General features: G+C 43.3%; 2 protein-coding genes across 4 annotated transcripts in view; both read right to left on the reverse strand.

Moving 5' to 3' along the window:
- The window catches only part of CACNA1S (calcium voltage-gated channel subunit alpha1 S), a 57,519-nt gene extending 56,990 nt beyond the window's left edge, over nucleotides 1–529 (reverse strand). For all 3 annotated transcript variants that reach the window (XM_033152514.1, XM_033152513.1, XM_033152515.1), the window contains exon 1: nucleotides 208–529. In XM_033152514.1, coding sequence (XP_033008405.1) covers nucleotides 208–371 — 164 coding nt within the window. In that variant the 5' untranslated portion in view covers nucleotides 372–529. The remainder of the gene's footprint in view (nucleotides 1–207) is intronic.
- An 8,946-nt stretch (nucleotides 530–9,475) lies between these two features.
- On the reverse strand, nucleotides 9,476–20,196 carry LOC117048551 (patatin-like phospholipase domain-containing protein 1). Its single transcript, XM_033152516.1, has 8 exons — nucleotides 19,685–20,196; nucleotides 14,928–15,160; nucleotides 14,375–14,440; nucleotides 13,163–13,372; nucleotides 12,635–12,695; nucleotides 11,231–11,467; nucleotides 10,766–10,886; nucleotides 9,476–10,070 (listed from the first exon to the last, which is right to left on the reverse strand). Exons 1-8 carry the CDS (start codon nucleotides 19,884–19,886, stop codon nucleotides 10,010–10,012), a joined length of 1,191 nt encoding a protein of 396 aa, XP_033008407.1. The 5' UTR covers nucleotides 19,887–20,196; the 3' UTR covers nucleotides 9,476–10,009.
- Between the last annotated feature and the right edge of the window lie 358 nt (nucleotides 20,197–20,554).

Genomic DNA, 20,554 nt, shown 5'->3' on the forward strand with positions numbered 1-20,554 from the left:
AATGCCAAGATCAGTTGCTTTCGAGCTCTTCTTAAGGCGGACATAAAAAGTAACAGCTGCTAGGTAGAGCTTAGAGGTTTACAAGAGGGTTTCAGCGCTAGCAAATATCTCCCAGCCCTTCCTCCAGGTATCAGCAATCGCTCTCTATGCATGGCTGCTGCTGGGCTCCAGTTTAGAGACAACCCCACCGCTTTCCTCAAAGGATACTTCCATTCCACAATGGCGATGCAGGCCTTGCGCACTGGGTTCTGGAGGGTGAGGCAGAATAGAGAGCGGAGAGGCCTGGGGGGAAGCTCCAGAACTGCTTTCTTGGCCTTTTCCTTCTGTTGCTTTTTCTTCTGGCTGTCGTCCTGACCAGAAGTGGGCTCCATGGTGACTTTCCCCCCTGCTAGTTGCCTACTCCAGCCAGGCTTGGCTTACTGAGCTCCCTCTTCTTCGTCCCACAGCCAAGCCCCCTTCCTTAGTCCAAGGGAGGCTGAAGCCCCCTCTGGGTCCCTTTTCAGCTCGGTGCGGTGTGGGCTCTGGCGGGGCTGGAAATTGCACTCCCACAGACACAAATACACCGAGCACGAGTTTAAAATTAGCCACCAGCCTGGCTCCCAGGGCTGTCAGATTTCCTGAGGCAGCAAAAGTGTCCCAGCAGCTGTTCCTTCTTCATACTCAGCTCATGGCCATTTTTGAGCTGCCCAATCCAGGTCAGGGGAAAGGATGTGTGGGGAGGGGGCGAAGCAGATAGGCCTCGAACATCAACACTAGAGAAGGGAAGTTCTAATTCACTCCGATTCACCTCCCTTTCCAACAGCGTCCCCATGTTCTCTGTGCGCAAGCAGCAGCAGCAGCAGCAAATATTCCCTTTGGCATCTCCACAATGGCTGCAGATGGATCTTGCCAAGGGGAGTCATGGCAAACACATTCTCCACCCCACCCCCCAAAAAAGTCAGAAGTTACTCATGTTGGTGTTCATGTCAGCATGGGGGAAGTCATGTGATGGCTGGCAGCCAGTTTGGCAAAGTGCCACACGAGAACAACATGGTGCTTCATGAAGATTCACTGTGCTGATTCAGTTTCAGGCAGCCTGCATGCCACTTCATATTTGAGTAAAGTGGACCTTTGCCTTCTAATAATATCCAGGAGTCCCCAAACTGTCTGAAAACCATTTAAGGAGTAGTAGCGGCTGGTGAGGTAGTACAGGTGCGGCTCTACTGCTCTCACGGCTTCCCAACATAGTGGGTCCTATCTGCTTAGAGAGGCATGGCAAGTATGTGGCAACGGAGCCAAACCAACACTCCTGCTGCCACACACCACCTCTTGATAAGTTGTCATGAAAAGTTGTATGCATATTTGCGCTCATGTCTCTTAAAAAAAAATATTTTTTGTACACAATTCAGCCCATTTACACATTTTGGCAAGTAATTTCCCATAATATGATGCAATTTGTGCACACATTCCACTAATATGCACCTTTCGGGGAATTGCATTGCAAAATTCAGGGAAATGCTAATTCTAATAGAAGCTCTGTTTGGAAGGTTTGGTACGGTTCAGAAAGCGCCAGATAAGTAGATTCACATTATAATGTGTACCAGATGAATTTTCATCCCTACAATGATAGGGTTGTCACAAAGATGTACACTGAGAAACCTACAGGTGTAATATGTGAAGCAGCCCTGAGCCTGGCCTCCTGCTGGTGTCCTTCCTCTATCAACCCCAAATAAGGGGCATTTCTAGAAATGTATATCTCTACCAGGGGAACCCCTGCCCTACCATTCCACAGTGCCGAACTGTTTTGGTGGCTTGGATATGAGTAGAAGTGCTTCACTTTTAAAGAAAATGTCAAATCTTGTGCTGAGTTATTTGTAAAAGCCTGCAGAGCATGCCTCCTCTTGCCCAGACTTATTGTTTGGATCTTGATGGCTGCTCCTCATAACTCCAAGGCTTAGGTCCAACACTGTCTAGGAAACAAACCCATTTTTTTGCCATACTTAGCATTAATGACGCATTTGGGCCTGACCTTCAACCCTGTGGAATGACCTTACGAATGATTTCATGAGGTGATTTTGGACCAGTGGCTTTCCTGGCCTATCCTGCTTCATGGGGTGATTGAGAGGATAAGACTCTGAGCTCCTTAGAAATGACTAAGACTAAGCGAAGGAGACTTAAATTCAACATCAGACCACCTTGTCAGATTCCAATGAAACCTAGCTCCTTTGGGCACTGCAGGGCTGGTGTAAACAAGCTCTGCTTATCTCTTGCCCAACGCAACAATTGCTTACAGGTATAGGAATCCTTAATCCATGCAGATCCCTCAGCCTATGACAGCTCTTCCATTATTTTCAGTTGAGAGACCTAATCCACATATCTCCCTCTCCAACATGTCAAGCATCCATGAAATGCAGCAGCTCGTCAGCATTTGCCATTGGTTAGTTTGGGAGTCTCTCTACATTATATATTTTCATCTGAATCCAAACACTAACATAGCTGGGGGCCCTTTTGAAATAGTGTGTATGTGGCTTCTCAGCAAATAACTAAATAAGTACATCTGAACAAATAATGCAAAAAGCATACAAAATAAAAAAACCTAAATAAAAGTTTCCTCTGATCAAAAGCCAAATATCCTCTTGCTTTTAAGGAAGACAAAATACGTCCTAGCTTGGAGCCTCTCATTCATATCCTCTCTTCTTTCAAAAGGTTCTATTGTTTTCGCTGAGGACCTTAGGGACAGCTTTGAAGCGCTTGGCAAAAACTCCCAATGCGTGTATGGGTTATAGATTACAGTTTATTTAAAATGCACCAGGATCGTATTCCCTTTGGACCAATAGCAATAGGGAGCTCTTTAGCGCCTGATAGACACAGCCAAATAATAGTAACAATTATAACACTGTGTTAATAGGGTCAAGGGCTGTGCGCACAACAGGTCTTAATGCGCGTGTCATCACACAAATCAAACCTCACAGGCCCAAGATCTTAAACTTGTAGCGCTCCAGATGCTGTAGCATCACCTCTCCCATCACCCCTGACCATTGGCAAATGCTGGCTTGAGCTGATAGGAGTTCTGTCCAACAAAAATCTGGAAGGCCCAGGTTCTCCACCCCTTACATCAGAGGTTTAAAAACCTTTTTGATCCACGGCTCCTTTGACCAATTCCTTCTTTCTGCAGCTCCCCTGTGGGAAAATGCACTCTGAGCCCCAGAAGCCTGCCTGCCCAGTCTCCCCCTTGTCTGACCATTCCCAACAGCAAGGGCTGACGGATGGGCTGGTTGGCCTCCCTCACCCACTTGCTTAGTTACTCCAGCACAGTAGCACCCCTTGGCTACCCCCAGAGGCACCATTCACCTGGGGAGCTTGTAGCCAGGGCTGCTGCAAAAAACAGCTGTGCAAACCTTTGGGAGGCAGGGACACGAGAGGGCATCAGAAGAGGGAGGGAAGAAAGAGGGACAGAGGCCAGTGTTGCCTACGGCACTCCCGACCATCATTGAAGGCACCCCAGGGTACCACGGCACACTGGTTGAAAACCACCGCCTTACATAATCTCACTTTCAATGGAAGCCATTCTTGCATTCTTACATAATGATTAGTAATACATGTGTAAGAAGAAATGTGGTGTGTACATATTACAGACTGGACCTTTTGTTATCATCTATTAAATTTTGCCGTTTTTGTTGTGATGCCTCACATTTGGCATGTGTATCCGGTCTCCTTCTAAGTAAATCTAGGCTGTGCTGTCTTCTGACCTCACCGATGATGACATAAACATTTATATATAGCTCTTTGGAATGTTTGGAGCACTTTATGCGAATTAGCTCATTCATCTTCACAACCTATCCTAAAAAAAAAAGGGGTGAGTCCTATTATATGAACGTTGCTTGTGGGGGCTGAGCAAATGCTGACATGGCAAAGGCCAGCTAGTGATCTTGTGACTGAGCTGGTTCACACTTCAACCAAAGCTTAACACAATCACATAAGGGTGCAGGTCTCCAGAAAAGAAACAGCATCCCTTGGAGCTGCCTCCCTCCTCCAAACAACGCACAAGCACTAAACCCAACGGCTTATTGTTTCTCTGGAATGAGGCACACCAGAAGTCTGGTTTGGATTACACACTAAGTCAAACCATGGCTTAGCTCACACCAGCAATCCAGTGGGAAGAGTAGGAGAGGAGCACAGCAGCCAATATCTCTTGCAGCTCATGCATTTGTGCTAAGCCAAACAACATGCAAACCAGCACTCTAGTCTCAATGATCGGTCTCTTAGGTGGGGAACCTCCAGCTCATGGGCCAAGTCTGGCCCACCAAAAAGTCCATCTAAATTGTTTCAACTGTTGTCAATATTGTGTTTTAGTTGTTTTAACCTCACTTGGGACTTTAGGGTGAAGGGTGGGTAATTGATGATGATGATGATAGCCATGATACCATTTTCCCTAAGCCATGCCAGCCTTCCTCAGCTGACATCTGTGGGTATGTCAGCTGGTGGGTGGGGTTATGAGTTGAATTCTGCTGGTGAAGAAGCAGCCCACCACAGAGAGCAAGACTGAACCCTCTGCTGATCAGCAGAGGAGCGCAGAGTCGAATCCTGCCAGGACTCCTCACTTACTTACTAGTTACCTTATGTCACAAATATTGTCAGATGGAGAGCAGGTGGGTAGCCCCACCCACCTATCAAAGATGGCCATGAGGTGTGGAGAAATAAAGTTCTGGCCCAGCAGACCAAAACCTTTCCCCACCTTGCTCTCTATGATCTTTTATGCAGGGAGCCTCATTTGCTCCTGGATCCTGATGGTAGCCTGTATGCTGTCTGTCCTTCCTGTGATTTTCCCCCCAGATATCCCTGGTTCTGGGATTTCCCCACCCCCCTTCCTTGCAAAGTCTAAAGGGAAGTAGCATACTTGGCCCCTCTGCCAGCAGAAGATCTTGGAACAGAACCAGGAAGCCATGCTTTCTCTCACAGGGGTGCCTGAAGTTACCACACTGTACCACAAAGTGGTATGTGTTGTTGGGATCCATTTCGACATTGCTGAACTGACCATGTGGGCAGCTTCCCAGCAAAGAGCCGCCTGCCCTCTGCCACGCAGTCCTAAGGAGAAGGGAAGGGCTTCAGGCATCTTGAGAAGCTGCCAACTGCGTGAGGGACAGGATGGAAGAAACTGCAGCTGTTCCGTTCTGTCAGTCTTCAATGTGATTGGAGGCCAAAGCTCTATTGTAGAGGGATCAAACGAATGTTTAAAAAAAAAACAGACTTTTCTTACGTGAATTCACACTACGGAATAGGGTATCCTGTAGAACATGACGTTGGATCCTGCCCTTCAGACACCTTGCATTTTATATTAAGCAATAGGCATGGATCTCACTTGAACTTGTTTTCTAGGGAACTGGGAGCAGGATTGTGTTTTTAGGACTGGTGTCAATTTGAAGCACACCTCACTGCCACCGGACCTGCACTGTAAAATCTACGAGCTAATAATTTGAAGAAAACGAAGACTTTCTCCAATTTATAGAACTGATAAGAGTCAAAGGGGACCAAATGGCTCTTCAAATTCTTCCACAAGACTAGAGCGCCCAGTTGAAATCTCCCTACAAATAAAAGGCATCCAATCCAGACCACAATGTGCCACAAGAAAAGAGAGGGAACATGGAACACTGCCAGCAGACAACCTGCCCTCAAATGACTCAATCTTCAGAAGCAGTCGGGTACTTCTGGTGCCTTCCCCGGGGCCATTTTCTATCAGGATAGGTTCGTGGTTTTGCTGCTTTCTCCTTTACTGTATGATTGAATAATACTGCAAATCCATTAGAGGGCCCTCCGTTTTTTTCCACGTGAGAAATAATGTAGAAAATGCAGACCACACTTCGCTGAGAGTATGGGCAAGTGGGCATTAACAATGGCACAGTTCTTGTAAGAGCTTAAACTAATAGGATGGAGGAATGATCTCTCAACCAACCTTTGCCAACCTGGTGCCTTCTGGACTAAAACTCCCATCAGCCCCAGCAAGCTATGGCAGGATTAACTGGGGTGGAATAGGGGACTGGAAATTTAAACCATAGTCTCTGGAGACATCTGCTGGATTAATGGAACATAGCAATTGTCATGATAAATTGTGGTAGTGATGGTGACTTAAGATTTTTAAAATGTAAATAATAATAATTTAGGCCTATGGTATGTTCCCACTCCTTACTTACCTTACTGTAATGTTACCAATATTTAAAATGAAATTGAAACCTGTGTTCTGGTGAACATTGACCATCAACTGCCAATATTGTCAATACTGTATTATATTGCTGAGCATACAGCAAGATGCCAGAGGCACAAAATTAAATTTCACTTACCGTACCAAAATAGCTTCAGTAACCCTGCTGGTGCTCACTAGTTTGATGCCAAACACGATATAATTGCTGTTTGTTGGTGGTTTAGGGCCAAATTAGACATTTTGAGGGAAACAATTAAGTTTCTGAACTCATTATTTCCTCATAACATGAATACATTACAGGGACTGGAGCATTTACGGGGAGCAATTGGCAATTTTGGGTCCAAATTGGATACCAAATTGCCTGTTTTCCCAAGCAAAACACCCCCCTTTCCAATACCTTTGTTCTGTTTCCTCTCAACAGATTTTGCAATCTCCTCTGTACAGAAAGATAATAACCTTGAATCTGGAGTCTAAATCACGAACACACATGCAGGAAGCAGCTTCATTTCAGTTTTGCGACCCTTTCCAGATTTCCATATCATCAAAGTATGAATTTTAAGGTGTGAAATGGCACTTGGAAAATGAGAACACCATATGGATACCCTTACTTTAATAGGGGTGCAGGCAGGTTCCAATGCCCATTATGCTTCTGTGTGGATAAGCCCATAGCATCATGCTTTATGTGACACATGCCCTCTCCCCCATAATGGAACATTTTCTCAACTGACTTATTATTTCGTTAGGAATTTAGGTTTTACAAGCTGATTCCAGATGGGAGTTTATTATGCAATTGGTGCTGCTCGTGCATGCAATGTTGTGATTTTTTTTTTCAAGCACCCACATGACATTATCAAAATTCCAGGCTGCATTTTTGAAAATCTAATCTGGATGCCCCCTTACTGTGAAAAATCAGTTACAGGTAGATAGCCGTGTTGGTCTGCCATAGTCAAAACAAAATAAAATAAAAAATTCCTTCCAGTAGCACCTTAGAGACCAATTAAGTTTGTTCTTGGTATGAGCTTTCGTGTGCATGCACACTTCTTCAGATACACACTGAAGAAGTGTGCATGCACACGAAAGCTCATACCAAGAACAAACTTAATTGGTCTCTAAGGTGCTACTGGAAGGAATTTTTTATTTTATTTTGTGAAAAATCAGTTAAGGAAAAAAAACACCACAATCTGCTCTGTGTCTACCATCACCACTGGCTTTATTGTGAATGTGAGGCTGCCTTGAGTCCAACATTTCCAGGCACTGTTCACATGATGTTGCCCTCAACCAAAACCCACCCACCTTTTTGTAGTTTTATTTGGATTTCACTATGCTGGGAAACACCAAAAGGAAAGCAAAATCCAGACCTACCGGTAATCCACCATTGCTTGGCTGCTAGGCAGGCTGCTGCTGTTTGCTTTCTCTTTAGTAGTAGTAGTAGTAATTAATTTAATAATAATAATAATAATAATAATATAATAATATAATAATAATATATTTATTTACCCCGCCCATCTGGCTGGGTCTCCCCAGCCTCACTGGGCAGCTTCCAACAAAATATTAAAATACAATAATCAAACAAACATTAAAAGCTTCCCTAAACAGGGCTGCCTTCCGATGTCTTCTAAAAGTCTGGTAGTTGTTGTTCTCTTTGACATCTGGTGGGAGGGCATTCCACAGGGTGGGTGCCACTACCGAGAAGTCCCTCTGCCTGGTTCCCTGTAACTTCAGTTAAGGCGATAGTGGAAAGATCTTTGTGACCTGTGGGAAGTGGGGGATGGGATGCAGAGTTTGTGTTTGCTCCCTTGTTTGGAGAGCGAAAGGAAAAGGAGAATGTTCTTTCTTAAACCTGCTCATCACACCAAGCAGGTTTTGAAGAACAGGTTAGGCTCTGTTGCATCATTAGCGTTGGTACTAGCTTTATCATGGTTCATTAAGCTTAAGTCCCATTTGAATGCAGCGTATCAATAGCATGCATAAATCTGTTATCCTAACCAAGGTTGTAAATCCTTTGAGTCATAGGATGAGTAGTCTGCATAAATTCTCTGCAAGTTGGAGTCAGACCTATAAGTTCATCCAGTTCAGTGCCGTCTGCACAGACTGGCAGCAGCTCCCTGACAGTCCTATCTGCAGGTGCCACTGTGGGTTGAAGCCGAGACTTTCTGCATGCAAAGCAAGTGGTCTAACCACTGAGCTACAGGGCCAGTCCCATTGAGCTAGAGCCCTTATGCCTGGTCAGGCCGTTGGGCACCCAGGCTGGGGCTGTCTCCTTCAGAGTCACATATCTGACGATGGATCGAGACGCAGAGGTGGGTCTTTCTTTCAAGCCCCTCCAACTGTGATGCTTTCTGAACCAGAGAGAGATTGGATCTGGGTATTGCTCCAGGCAAGGCCCGTGGGCTGGGCTGCTGGGATCTGGAAGATGCTGCCATGTCAAACCAGACTATAGCTCAGCAGCAGCAGATGTGCTATGGAAGGAGAAGGTTCCAGGTGCTGCTGGAGTGAAGTGGCCTCTGGGATAGGATATTTGCAGGCCTCCATATGTTGCTGGACTGCTGGTCCCATCATCCCTGGCCATTGGGTCTTTGTGACTGGGGCTGATGGAAGTTGTAGTCCAACAGCATCTAGAGGCCACCATGTTGGTTACGCCTGCTCTAGGGTAGGAAAGATGCAGGGTGCAACTGTTGGCAGCTTTATTCCAGTGGCAGCACACCCATTGCAAAAATTCAAAATATAAGGACAATGTTGTAGGGACTGCCACTGTGATAGCATTGTTTGGGCTCCCACCCACAAGTCTGAGACCCTTGGACCTAGTGGCAGATACTGGGGATCACCAACAAATTTGGAGGGAGAGGAGTTTGAGCCGCATGTGGATACCAATTGCAGAGGACGCCCTCTTTATAGTTCTCCACCAGAACAGCCCATTACAGTCAGCCAATGGACCAGTTTGAATGTACTGCAAAACCACCTTGTGTCTTGCAGTCTTGAAATTACTACACCCAAAATGCACTGCCATGTTTACGCTTTCCAGAATAGCCCAGCTGTTGTGAAACTGGGTAGCACAGCAGCTGGTTCCTCAAAGAAGTTGCAAGAGAAACATCTGAGATACAGGAACATTTTAATGAATATTTAGAACACATGTGGGCAATAGACCAAGGTCTTGTCCATCACTTTTACATTCTATGTCACTACTGCATGAGTTACTATAGCACAGATTATAGTTTAAAGCAGCCTCCCCTAACCTGGTGCAATAACAACCTTGAAAAATATACAGTTTGGGTTACCTCCCCCCCCCTTTGTTTTCTCTTCTGCACAGGTTCTGTTTCTCTTTCTCTTTTTTGTTTGTGTCTCACCATGTTTGGTGCACATATAGTTATGTAATTTTTGAACTTTCAATAAAGATGTTACACGCGCACACACAAAAAGATCTGGCCTGTAGACTCACTCAAGATTTTATGGGTTATTCTAGCAGTTGCCTACAGAAATGAAAATATTTATTTATTTATTTCTTCATAGCAGCACCTCAAATTTGAATGATTTAGAACCAATACAACATGGGGAAGGGGGGGGGGGTGGCCTGTCATTCTCTTGCCTCTGAGCCCATTCATTGCTGAGCTTTGTGATGTCATGGACTATTTTATGCAGTTTGTAATAATTTGGGGAGGGGAAAACTATCACCCGCAGAATTTTGACAGGCAGCACACTTTCCATGCCTGAAGGCAAAAGAACTGGATGCTCTCTGCAGCAGTTTCAGATCCTTTCTGCCTTCGGAGAATCGTCTTTCATGCTTTAGAGAGCAATATACTTTGTTAATACTTTGTTCCGGTTGCATCTGACAAACCATCACTTAGACCTTTTGAACTGTCTTCCCAGCCAGCTGATCTCTTCCAAAACACGCCACAGCCTTTAGAAGAAAAGATACAGGATAAATCAAGGGGAAATTGGGAGCTAACACATTGCAAGCTTTGAGACTGGAGCCAGAGTCTGTCTATGTATAATATAACATTTGAAAACACCTTCATTTGAGGTACACACCTGTACCTAGGATTCAAGACAAGATAAAAAAGCTGAAGTTCTAAAGACCAAAGATCAAGAAGTTCTGTACTCACTAAGGATTTCCATTCTTGGGGTCCTATACTAAAAGGCCTTGATCCCACCTATATCTATCAGTTTGGGCCAGACTACATTCTGCATACAAATGCATGGGACAGTAACTCAATGACACCTTTTAAACAGGAAAACCAATTTGGGAGAGGGTGACTGGGAAGTAGAGAAAGAGCAGGTGGGGAAAGGGTCAAGCACATGCCTGACCCTCCCACCCCTTCTCCACACATAGATTGGCATTGTTCTAAATCTTATACAGAATTGCAGCCAAATATCAACAATTAAGAACCACCATTTCCTCTAGCCAATCAGAGGCTGTCTGCTTGGTTGGGTTGGTTGTTTTTTTTTTAAATAAACCATACCCTAGACAAAGAAATACCCAAGTATATTTCTGATCCAATCAACACAAAATTCACTCTTCTTGCTAAGTCATTGCTGAAACAATTAAAAAAACAAAACAATCCCATTCAAGAATCTCATCTAGGAAATCCTTACCTTTTACAGAAAGACCATGCCACTCTTGTAGAAGGTTTAATGGATGTAATTTGTTGCAATATGAATTTTGTTACCATACTTAGCAACCCGGGTGTTTTCTGCATTTGTAAGATAGCTGAAGCTACAACCAATGGGGTATGAAAATAGTAATAGTAATGAAATTAATGATTTATGGAAAAGAAAAATCAGATTACACACACAAATCTCCACAATATATTTCCCTAGCAGCAGCTATTAAAGGACTGGGAAATCCAATTATCCAAGTAAGGGGGACATGGCAGAAATATTTAAAATGATACAATGTGTGGAGACAGTGGATAGGACCTAGTGGTACAATATGTTCAATCTGTACTCTTCTATTTTGGTTTGGAAGAGTTTTACTTGTTTTGATGATTGTGTAAATTGTTTTACTTGCTTTTATAGTTGAACAATTGTACTATTGCAGTCTGCATCTGGGTTTCTTACCTTTTGGATAATGCAGAGACAGTTGTGGCAATAGTCTGCTGCCTGCTCTATGGACTGTACCATTCTTACAATTAGAGGGCTTGGAGAAGTCTTTAGAAACTTTCCTGATAGGCGTGCTGAGGACGTTCGCCCTTGGTTGTTGGCAGGAAGCCGCTTCACCAGCATGGAGCAACTCTTTTTTACTGAAGACACCAAGAAGTTCAACTGTTTTGGCACGAGAGCAGATTTCAAAAATATCTGACAAGAAATAACCAAAGAAACAATCAAATACCTAACAAGAAACAATCAAATACGCAGAGTCATACAAATGGCATTTTTAAGAACAGAAAAATATCTAAGGGGTTTACAAGCTTTATTGGCTATGCCCTTCCCACAGACCAGGTAAAAGTGAGAGCACATTGCTTATGAGACCAACTCTTCTTAAAATGCTAGAAGCAAACTCCAGAGTTACACAGAACTCTTCTCCAGATGTAAGTCTTCAAAAGGAGGGGGAAATAGATGTTGCATAATGAGCAAAATCTGCTGATTTTGGGGTGGGGTGCGCAGAGTTGGTTGGTTGAGATTTTAAGGCACAGATAGTTACTCATAGGTGGCTATTATGCCTCAATCAAATCCAGTTTGGCCATTCTCATGTAAATGTTACTTCCATTGACAAAGGGGCTTCCAGACAGGCATTTATTTGCCTGCTACTGGTGCAAGCAATGGCTGGTTTTTTTTGTTTTTTTGTTTTTGGTAGCATCTGCCCCCTGGATCCACCCCACCCCCACCCCCCAATTTAATAAGAATTTATGGAGAAAATGTGATATCTTTTAAAAAAAAAACAGCAACAGCAACAGCAACACCAAAACCCTCTCCAGCCAAGCAGCTGTCTGCTATAGCTGAACAACCTGTTTGCAATATTAAGCCCCCATCTGGAAGCACCCAAAGTGTTAAATGCTGTTAAGTCCATAATCATCTTTCACACTTGTATAGTTCACACTGAATAAAAAGTTACAGTCCAGGATAAGCAGAACAATCTCCTATGTACAGAAGAATAATACCCTTAAATCTGGAGTCTAAATCACACACCAGCTTCAATGTGGGTTTCTCCTAGCCTAGCCCAAGTGAAGAAAGGAAGGTGGGTGTCTGGAGTCTGGACAGTATACTCTTAATTCACTGTGCCTGTGAAAACAGAATAATGTTCTCCTCACATTAAACCTGTGTTTGGCGTATAGAAGTCTCTCCAGAAATATATAAAGCTGTTTACTTGTGTTCAGAGGCACCACTTTGGGCAGAAGATTGGGGGGGGCAGCGATGCAGCACATGCGTAATGTGTCGTGCCTGTGACATCACACACGCATCATCAGGAGGAGGCGCATTGTCAGGAGGAGTCATGTGAGACTTTATGAGCCAAGCAGCACTTACTGTTTCTGTCCAAGAAGAGAATGGCATCCAGGTATCCTTGTGAATAAAAGTCATTCAAAACCTAGGAAAAGGCATGCAATGCGTCAAATATTGGACAAATTGAACTGCTCCTCCGATTGTCAGTGGTGTAAGAGAAGACTGATGTTAAATGTAAGCACTAAATGTATTTAAATTATATGTAAATGTTAAGAAATCTTTATCGTATGTAAGTTGTATTCTTTGAATGTGCCTCTTGGCATGGTTAAAAGTGCCCTTTTGAGTGAGTTCATTCCCTGCCAGTGAAAAACCCCTTTAAAAAGCATTGCATCCAAATATGGCAATTAGATCAAAGTCTGGCGATTTGAACACAAAACTTTTCAGATTGTATAAAATAAATGCTTGTACTCCAGTGACCCTTTGCTGGCATCCCCTCTCCCTTCCGGTGCTCTTCCCCACCCAATATTTGTAAGCCATTTCTTAATTCTACTCCCTCATCTTTCTTGACAGGCTGATGGACAGCATAATAACTAGACGATTGAGGAAACCTACCCGGCAGTTAGGTGGAAATATGGCATAGCTAACTCTGCACAAGTTCTCTATGGATATCTGAATGGTGCAGTTTGCGATATGAAAGCCATAGAACATTGCTGGGCAGTTCCGAGGGCAGATGTCAGTCTCTCCTGTGAAAGGAGACACCGTGATGGCAGTCTCCAAGTCGGAACAAGGCTGCAAGTTAGTGAAACCTCCGTCAACGTACCGCTGCAAGAAAGCAACAGGGATGTTTCAAGATAATTGTGTTAGGCGAATGCAGCACAGCTGAAGCAGAGCTAGTACTTTGAAAGGTAACAGAAAAAAAGCTGCATTCTAATACTGCTATTGTTGATTAAATTCCTTGGATCTCTAATAACAAGTCACCATCGGACTCTTTCTTTTGTTGTGAAATGTTTTCTGACGACTCAATAAAGGTTTTCCTTTTTTAAAAAAAAATTGCTTGTGTTTTTACTTGCGTGGATAAAAATTGGTTTGAAATTTATAGACCGCCTGATGGTTAAAAAAAGAAAACCTAAAAGCAGTTAACAAAACGACAAAAGAAGAAAATGAAGATAAATTTACAGCATTAGTTTAAAGCGTGGAAAAAGTTAAAATAATAAAACAAGTTAAGATTCACATCCACTTTCTAAGCTCCTTGCATAAACGTATGTAAACTGAAAGGAAATAGCTATTTATAGAATTCATATATCTGTGGTATACTTGAAGGCAAGGCTTTTTGGGGGTAAAAATTAGGTACTGGCTGGCACTCACATCTTGCTGTGGGTTCCAACACAAAATGACTGCCATTACAACGCAAAAGAACAGAAGTAACAGTGCTTCATACCAGGGGGTACCAGAACACTAAAAAGCACTGCTGGAAGGTCTACCTAGTTCTCAGTCAGTGAAGCTTCATGGCATAAGGACATTCTGCTGTTAGTATAGCAAACATAGTTTGCATACTCTCCAACACCCAGGGGATCCAAATTGGGACACTCATTTTTTTTTTTTTGGCCCGGAGCTCTCACAGGAGCCAGCTGATTCACGCCAGAGAACTGGACCAAAAAACGGGACATTCTGGGATCTAATCAGAAGCTGGGATGGCTTCTGTAATTCTAGGATGTCCCGCTTAAATCGGGACGGTAGAGAGCAGTATGAGTTTGTGAGCGTATTAGACAGCATGAAAAGACAGAACAACCAGCCTCCCCTGGGATGGAACTAAAATAAACTCACCACACCTCGGAAGGAGGGAGGGATGAAGCCAGCATAGATTGGGATAAAGCAGCTGCAAACCAATGCCTGCGGGAAGAGAAAGAATATCTGTGTGTTGTGGAGGCATTAGATGGATGGATGCAATTCTATCATATTCTTCATTTAAGCTGGTGAACTTTGGTGGCTAAGCCAGAAAGTCCTTGAAATTCAAACCTTGATTCTGCTATGAACTCACAAAGTATTCTTATTATTACCTACCCCTCACTCCATGGTCCCAGGGTGGATCACAACAATTAAAACACTTTAACAATTAAAGCACTTTATTCATTACAGGATATTTATTGAGGGTTACACACACACACACACACACACACACAATCAAGCAGTATATAAATTTCATGAAATTATTATTTTTTAAAATCCATTTCATTACTTTGATGTTAATTTAAGTATTATTTTAAGCTTAACTTCATCCCATACAAGAGGAACTGTGTAATTACCTGAAATTGCAGCTAAAAATACTATAAAGAGCTTTGAAAAACAAACAAAAAACAAAAAATGAACTTTTTGTCACCTGGATAAGCTCCTCTTTGGAACTGTACTCAGAAACCACAACATTCTGGCCATCTACCAAACGGGTGAGAGAAACATAAAGCCGCCCTGTGGCCATCTGGTGAGAGTTCTCTGGCAGAATTTGGTGCAGTCTTTTCTGCAGGATACGGACCACACTGCAACCAGGGGCAAGAGGGCCAATTATGGGTTTCCTGGTATCTTGTGCAGCCCTATAGAAAAACTTTTTTACATCATCTGGCAGAGGAGGGGGAAAAGCATTTATTAGAAAATGGCAGACAGGATTATTAGAATCACCTGTTATTAAATTATGCTCTCGGTTGTTTATAAGAATAGTTATCCCCACATTCCCTCCCATTCTTGCTGTCTTGACAAATGCAGAGCTGGGACCAGGCATCTGCAGATATCACTTCCAGTTCTGCCCTTCTTCTGAACTGTTGAACTTAACACCATGATGGGAGAGATGGGTCGCAATTAGATATGAACTGCTGACTGAAGCCTACATATGAAAATCCATGTTATTTAAAGCATGCTAAAACAATTAACAAAGGGACGCAGGTGGCGCTGTGGTCTAAACCACTGAGCCTAGGGCTTGCAGATCAGAAGGTTGGTGGTTCGAATCCCGCGACGGGGTGAGCTCCCGTTGTTCAGTCCCAGCTCCTGCCCACCTAGCAGTTCGAAAGCACGTCAAAGTGAAATTAGATAAATAGGTACTGCTCCAGTGGGAAGGTAAATGGCGTTTCCGTGCGCTGCTGTGGTTTGCCAGAAGCGGCTTAGTCATGCTGGCTGCATGACCTGGAAGCTGTCTGCGGACAAATGGCAGCTCCCTCGGCTATAGAGCGAGATGAGCGTCGCAACCCCAGAGTCATCCACGACTGGACCTAACGGTCAGGGGTACCTTTAATACTCCAAGCACTGATTAAACTCCAACACCCATTAAACCAATTTAGGGGAGTCAAGGCACCCACAAACTCATAGTGAGATGTTACCTCCAGTATCAGAGAGTATACCGGTATGTCTGAATACTGGTTGTGGGAGAACACGAAGGAACATTATAATGGTTTGTGAATGAACTCTGTATTATTTCTGTTCATTTCCCCACATGCAACACAAATTAGCATCTGTGGCATGTGCATGAGTAATTGTCCCTTCCAGCTACCTGTTAATTGTTTTAGGTAAAGGTAAAGGGACCCCTGACCATTAGGTCCAGTTGCGAACGAGTCTGGGGTTGCGGCGCTCATCTCATTTTATTGGCTGAGGTCATGTGGCCAGCACGACTAAGCTGCTTCTGGCGAACCAGAGCAGCACACAGAAACGCCGTTTACCTTCTTGCCTGATCAGCAAGCCCTAGGCTCTGTGGCTTAGACCACAGCGCCACCCGCGTCGCTTGGAGTATTAAGCAGTATCAAAAAAAGGTTTTTCCATGCGCAAGAAATTGCCTGGGAGAAGATGAGCCATTAGCAGGGAACAAAGACAGGGAGATGGACTGTCAGCAAAGCCAAGACTCTGTGCTTGCCAGCTAATGAGGAGAGCTCTTCCCTGAACTCTGAGATAGTGAACAGAGACAAAAGGAGAGCATTGGATTTTGGATTTGAGTGGGCTGTGACATCAACGAGGGGAAAAGGTGTCAGGTTGTTAAACGAAGAAAGTTGAAGAGCAGGGGGCTAGCAGTTGACTCTGAGGCTAAAGCAATGGGAGAAACAGGACTCACTTGGGGTGTAAAGCTGGGAGCCCCTCCATCATAGGCTAAGGTTGTATATATGCATAAAAAACCATATATCATAAAGACACAACAGTCTCAGCTGTGCCTCATTCCCAAACGAAACACCAGCCCTGAGTAAGCGCCTGGAACCCCTGAAATCTCACACTGCTTGGAGATTGAAGTGGCGTGTAATAATATATAGGCAACATCACCACTGGTAGCCATAGCCTCCCTGAATTTGTCTAATCATAGGGTGGTGATCTGAAAACAGGCCTTTTCTGTTTTCCCCTGTGCTGTGGAATGCCCTTCCCTCTGCCATACGTGATGAAGCAATCATTAGTTGCCACAGACATCTCGTGATAACTTTCCCTGCCCCATAAGAATGGACCCTGTTTTACATGTTCAAATCCTCTGGATTTCCGTTTTATTTGCTTTCCTGTGCTTTTATATTGCTATTACACTGGTTTTAGGGTTTTTTGTTCTCATTTGAAGAATATATTGTTTGGATCTTTGAGATACCGGTACTTTTTAAAATATTAAGCAGTTTATAAATGCTTTTAGATACATAAAGAAATAAAAGAACGCTTTTTATAAATCAACAGTTGTAAATCATTAGCATGACCATTCTTGCATTTGGCTGAGAGGGAAAATGCCACTTGCAATGCTAATGTTTGTCTTGTGACTGGTAAAGGCATGTTGTTGTTGTTCAGTCGTTCAGTCGTGTCCGACTCTTCGTGACCCCATGGACCAGAGCACACCAGGCACGCCTATCCTTCACTGCCTCTCGCAGTTTTCATTTCATTTCAAACTGCCTCTCGCAGTTTGGCCAAACAAAAGGCATAGAGCAGAGCTTTCCAAACTTTTCAAGTTGGTGACACACTTTTTGAACATGCATCATTTTGCAACACAGTAATTCAGTTTTGCATCACTTCGTAACATGGTAATTCAGTTTTACTAGCAAACTGCAGATTAAACAAACCCTTTCCAGCCCCAGGGTGCGTTTGTGCGAGACACACTGCAGCCAACACACTAACGTGTCACAACGCACAGTTTGGAAAGCTCTGGCACAAAGTGTCTGGCGTGGTGTCCCAAAACTAAATGGACTCAACTATACACGTTTTTGATATTGTTATCAATCAGCTTACATGCATGAACATAGGAACTTCTGCATTTCTTTGCTATAACAGCCCCTGAGGTGACCAAACTAGTTCAGCTCACATGCTGTGTCTGGGAGTTGCTTTAGAAAGATGGAACATGTCGCCAGACAGATTAGATTGATCAAAAATACCTGAGTCCTAAGCATACTGGGATCCCCAGGAATTAGAACAGTTAAAGATGTTCGAGCAGATATTAAGGGAGGGTGACTTAACGACTAATGCATAACAAGTTCATGTAGGGTCGTGATTTGGCTAAGCTTCAGTCACTGCAATACAGCTAGAAAAGCAAATTCTGAACTTTAAGTTCGGGGAGACATTGACTTTCTTGTGTCCTGGAGTCAAAACTAAGGCTGCCATCTGCCATTCAAGCAGTAACATACCACTTTAAACTGTCTTGACTTCCACCCAACAATCCTGGGAGCTGTAGTTTTTAATGGCTCTGAGAGTATTTAGGAGATGTGAGAAATTCAGCAAGGAAAGCTTTTCCTACGATGGAGGAAAACACCAGGATGGAGTGGGAGGTTGACAACCCTGCAAGCTGATCTACCATCTAGTCCAAACACCTGTGTACAACTCATGGCTGGTGTCCCTTGATGAGTACAAGTATCCAGAAGGAAAAAAAATATGTGCCTGGCTGGGAGACCTGGGGCATTCTTGGCATAACAGCATTAAGTCTGCCTCCTTCCCTTCCCTTGGCAATTCCTGGTGGGGTGGCAGCACATTGTATAAACCGAACCATGGGAAGCGGCTGTTCATGTAGCAAGGACTGGAATTTATCTGTTTCATGGGAACTAACAGACATACCGGTAAATGTCCCCTCGATTCATTAAACAAGCAAAAGGGTAAACTCCAAAAAGCTAGGGATTCTCATTAAAACAATGCAATGTAACTAGGAGCCTTTTTAAACTGAAGAGTGGGTTGGAAATACTTTTTAAAAACTAAAAGGACAGATGCCAATATTCTGGGTCCCTGGGTAAATATTACAGAATTACAGAAGCTGCCATGGTTTCTGATTTGATCCCAAAATGTCCTGCTTTTCCTTAGGACGTCCCTATTTCCATCAGAGAAATGTTGGAGTGCATGGAGTTATGTGACACCTCCCGCCCCGAGCCAAGGAGATAATTAACTATACAACCTTTGAAGACATCTGAAGGCAGCCCTGTATAGGGAAGGTTCTTAAATGTTTGATGTTTCGTTATGTTTTTATTTATGTTGGAAGCTGCTAAGAGTGGCTGGGGCAACCCAGCCAGATGGGCGAAATATGTAACAAACAATGAAAACAACTTTTGTTATTGAATAGGACATCCCTGTTTTTATCAGATAAATGTTGGAGGTTATAAAATATCTTATCATTGGTTTATCAAAACAGCTTCCTTACCATAAGGGCAACTGAGATGAAACACACCAAGATCTGAAATTATACCTGAGCACTCACAATTACAGCTTTTAAAAAAGATTCTTAAAGTATTCAGATACATGAATGCCCCTAAGAGAACAATATCTCAAAGTTAAAAGCTCTAAGTCAAACAGTTGGACAGATACCCTGGTGCAAATTGATTACAATATATTCTTCAGGGCTATCCAATCCCCCGAGTAGGTATTCAGAAATCTGCAGTCAGTTAAAGAACATGTTGGGATACCTGTTTAATAAATCATTCTATATCTATTAAAATTGGGTTTTTTTCTTGTTGGATATATTTGCATGGGAATCTGAGGTATTATTCCTGTCTTTATATAACAGTGCACAGCATTACCTCTATATGCTGCACTGAAAGAAGAAAGTTTGAGGACTCAACTTCTCCCCAAGTCCCACCCAATAAATTTCGCAGTGAATTACCTAGTTAACAGACACAAATGCATATAAGTACATCTAGAACAAACCAAATCAATTCAAGTGCTTACCCAGATTAAGTTCACACACCACAGCTGCTGCTATGATTGAGCCAGATGATGCTCCATATATTTTTGGCGCAGACCTCAATATTCCAGGGGCTTGTTCCAAGAAGCCCCGGATCACACCTATTTCATAAACAGCAAGAAAACCACTAGCTCCAAAAGAAAAAGAAAACGGGGCACCAGACACACTTAAATCCACTTCAGCCATCTTCAGTAGAACATATCCAGAATTGTCAATCTCTTCTTATGCAAAGCTCCCTTTTTATCTAATTGTCATCAATGAAATCAGGAGAGAATGAGTCACAGGTCTCCCTGCTCAGTACCAGCCCTCATAAAGCGCATTTTTTAAAGACTGCTTTTGTTTTATATCCACAGCCATTTCTCAACTACTTTTCTGGCTAAAAATACTGTTGTGCAGCTATCAAAGTAGCTTTAGAGCAGCATGGGCATGTCTGTCATCTTCTTTTCTGCATCAGACTGAAGCTCTTGCTTTAGGATAATAAATCCTACAACATCCTCTAGTTGTTCCCACAAACTGCTAGAAGAATGAGTCTTGCATCAAGTAGCCGGAGCTTGTCTTGCATTTCCTTTGCAGTCTCCACCCCACCCCACCCCCATTTTTTCCCCTCTTGGTCTTCTTTGAGAGTGTTTTTCTAAATTGGATTTTCTCACAATCTCTTCTTAGGAACAGCTCAACCCTGAATGAGTAGAGATTTGTGCAAGGAACTCAGACGCAGTAGCTGTTGCCCAATGGATTACACAGAAGGCAGGGCCAGGTTATCTTTGAAAACTTAGTGAATTAACTCTGCACTTTATAATCTTGGAATAGTTATTGCTATGAGTTTGGCGGGGGCTGGGATAGGCTGAACACCCTTC

This window comes from Lacerta agilis, chromosome 6, assembly GCF_009819535.1.
Source record: "Lacerta agilis isolate rLacAgi1 chromosome 6, rLacAgi1.pri, whole genome shotgun sequence".
NCBI lineage: Eukaryota > Metazoa > Chordata > Lepidosauria > Squamata > Lacertidae > Lacerta > Lacerta agilis.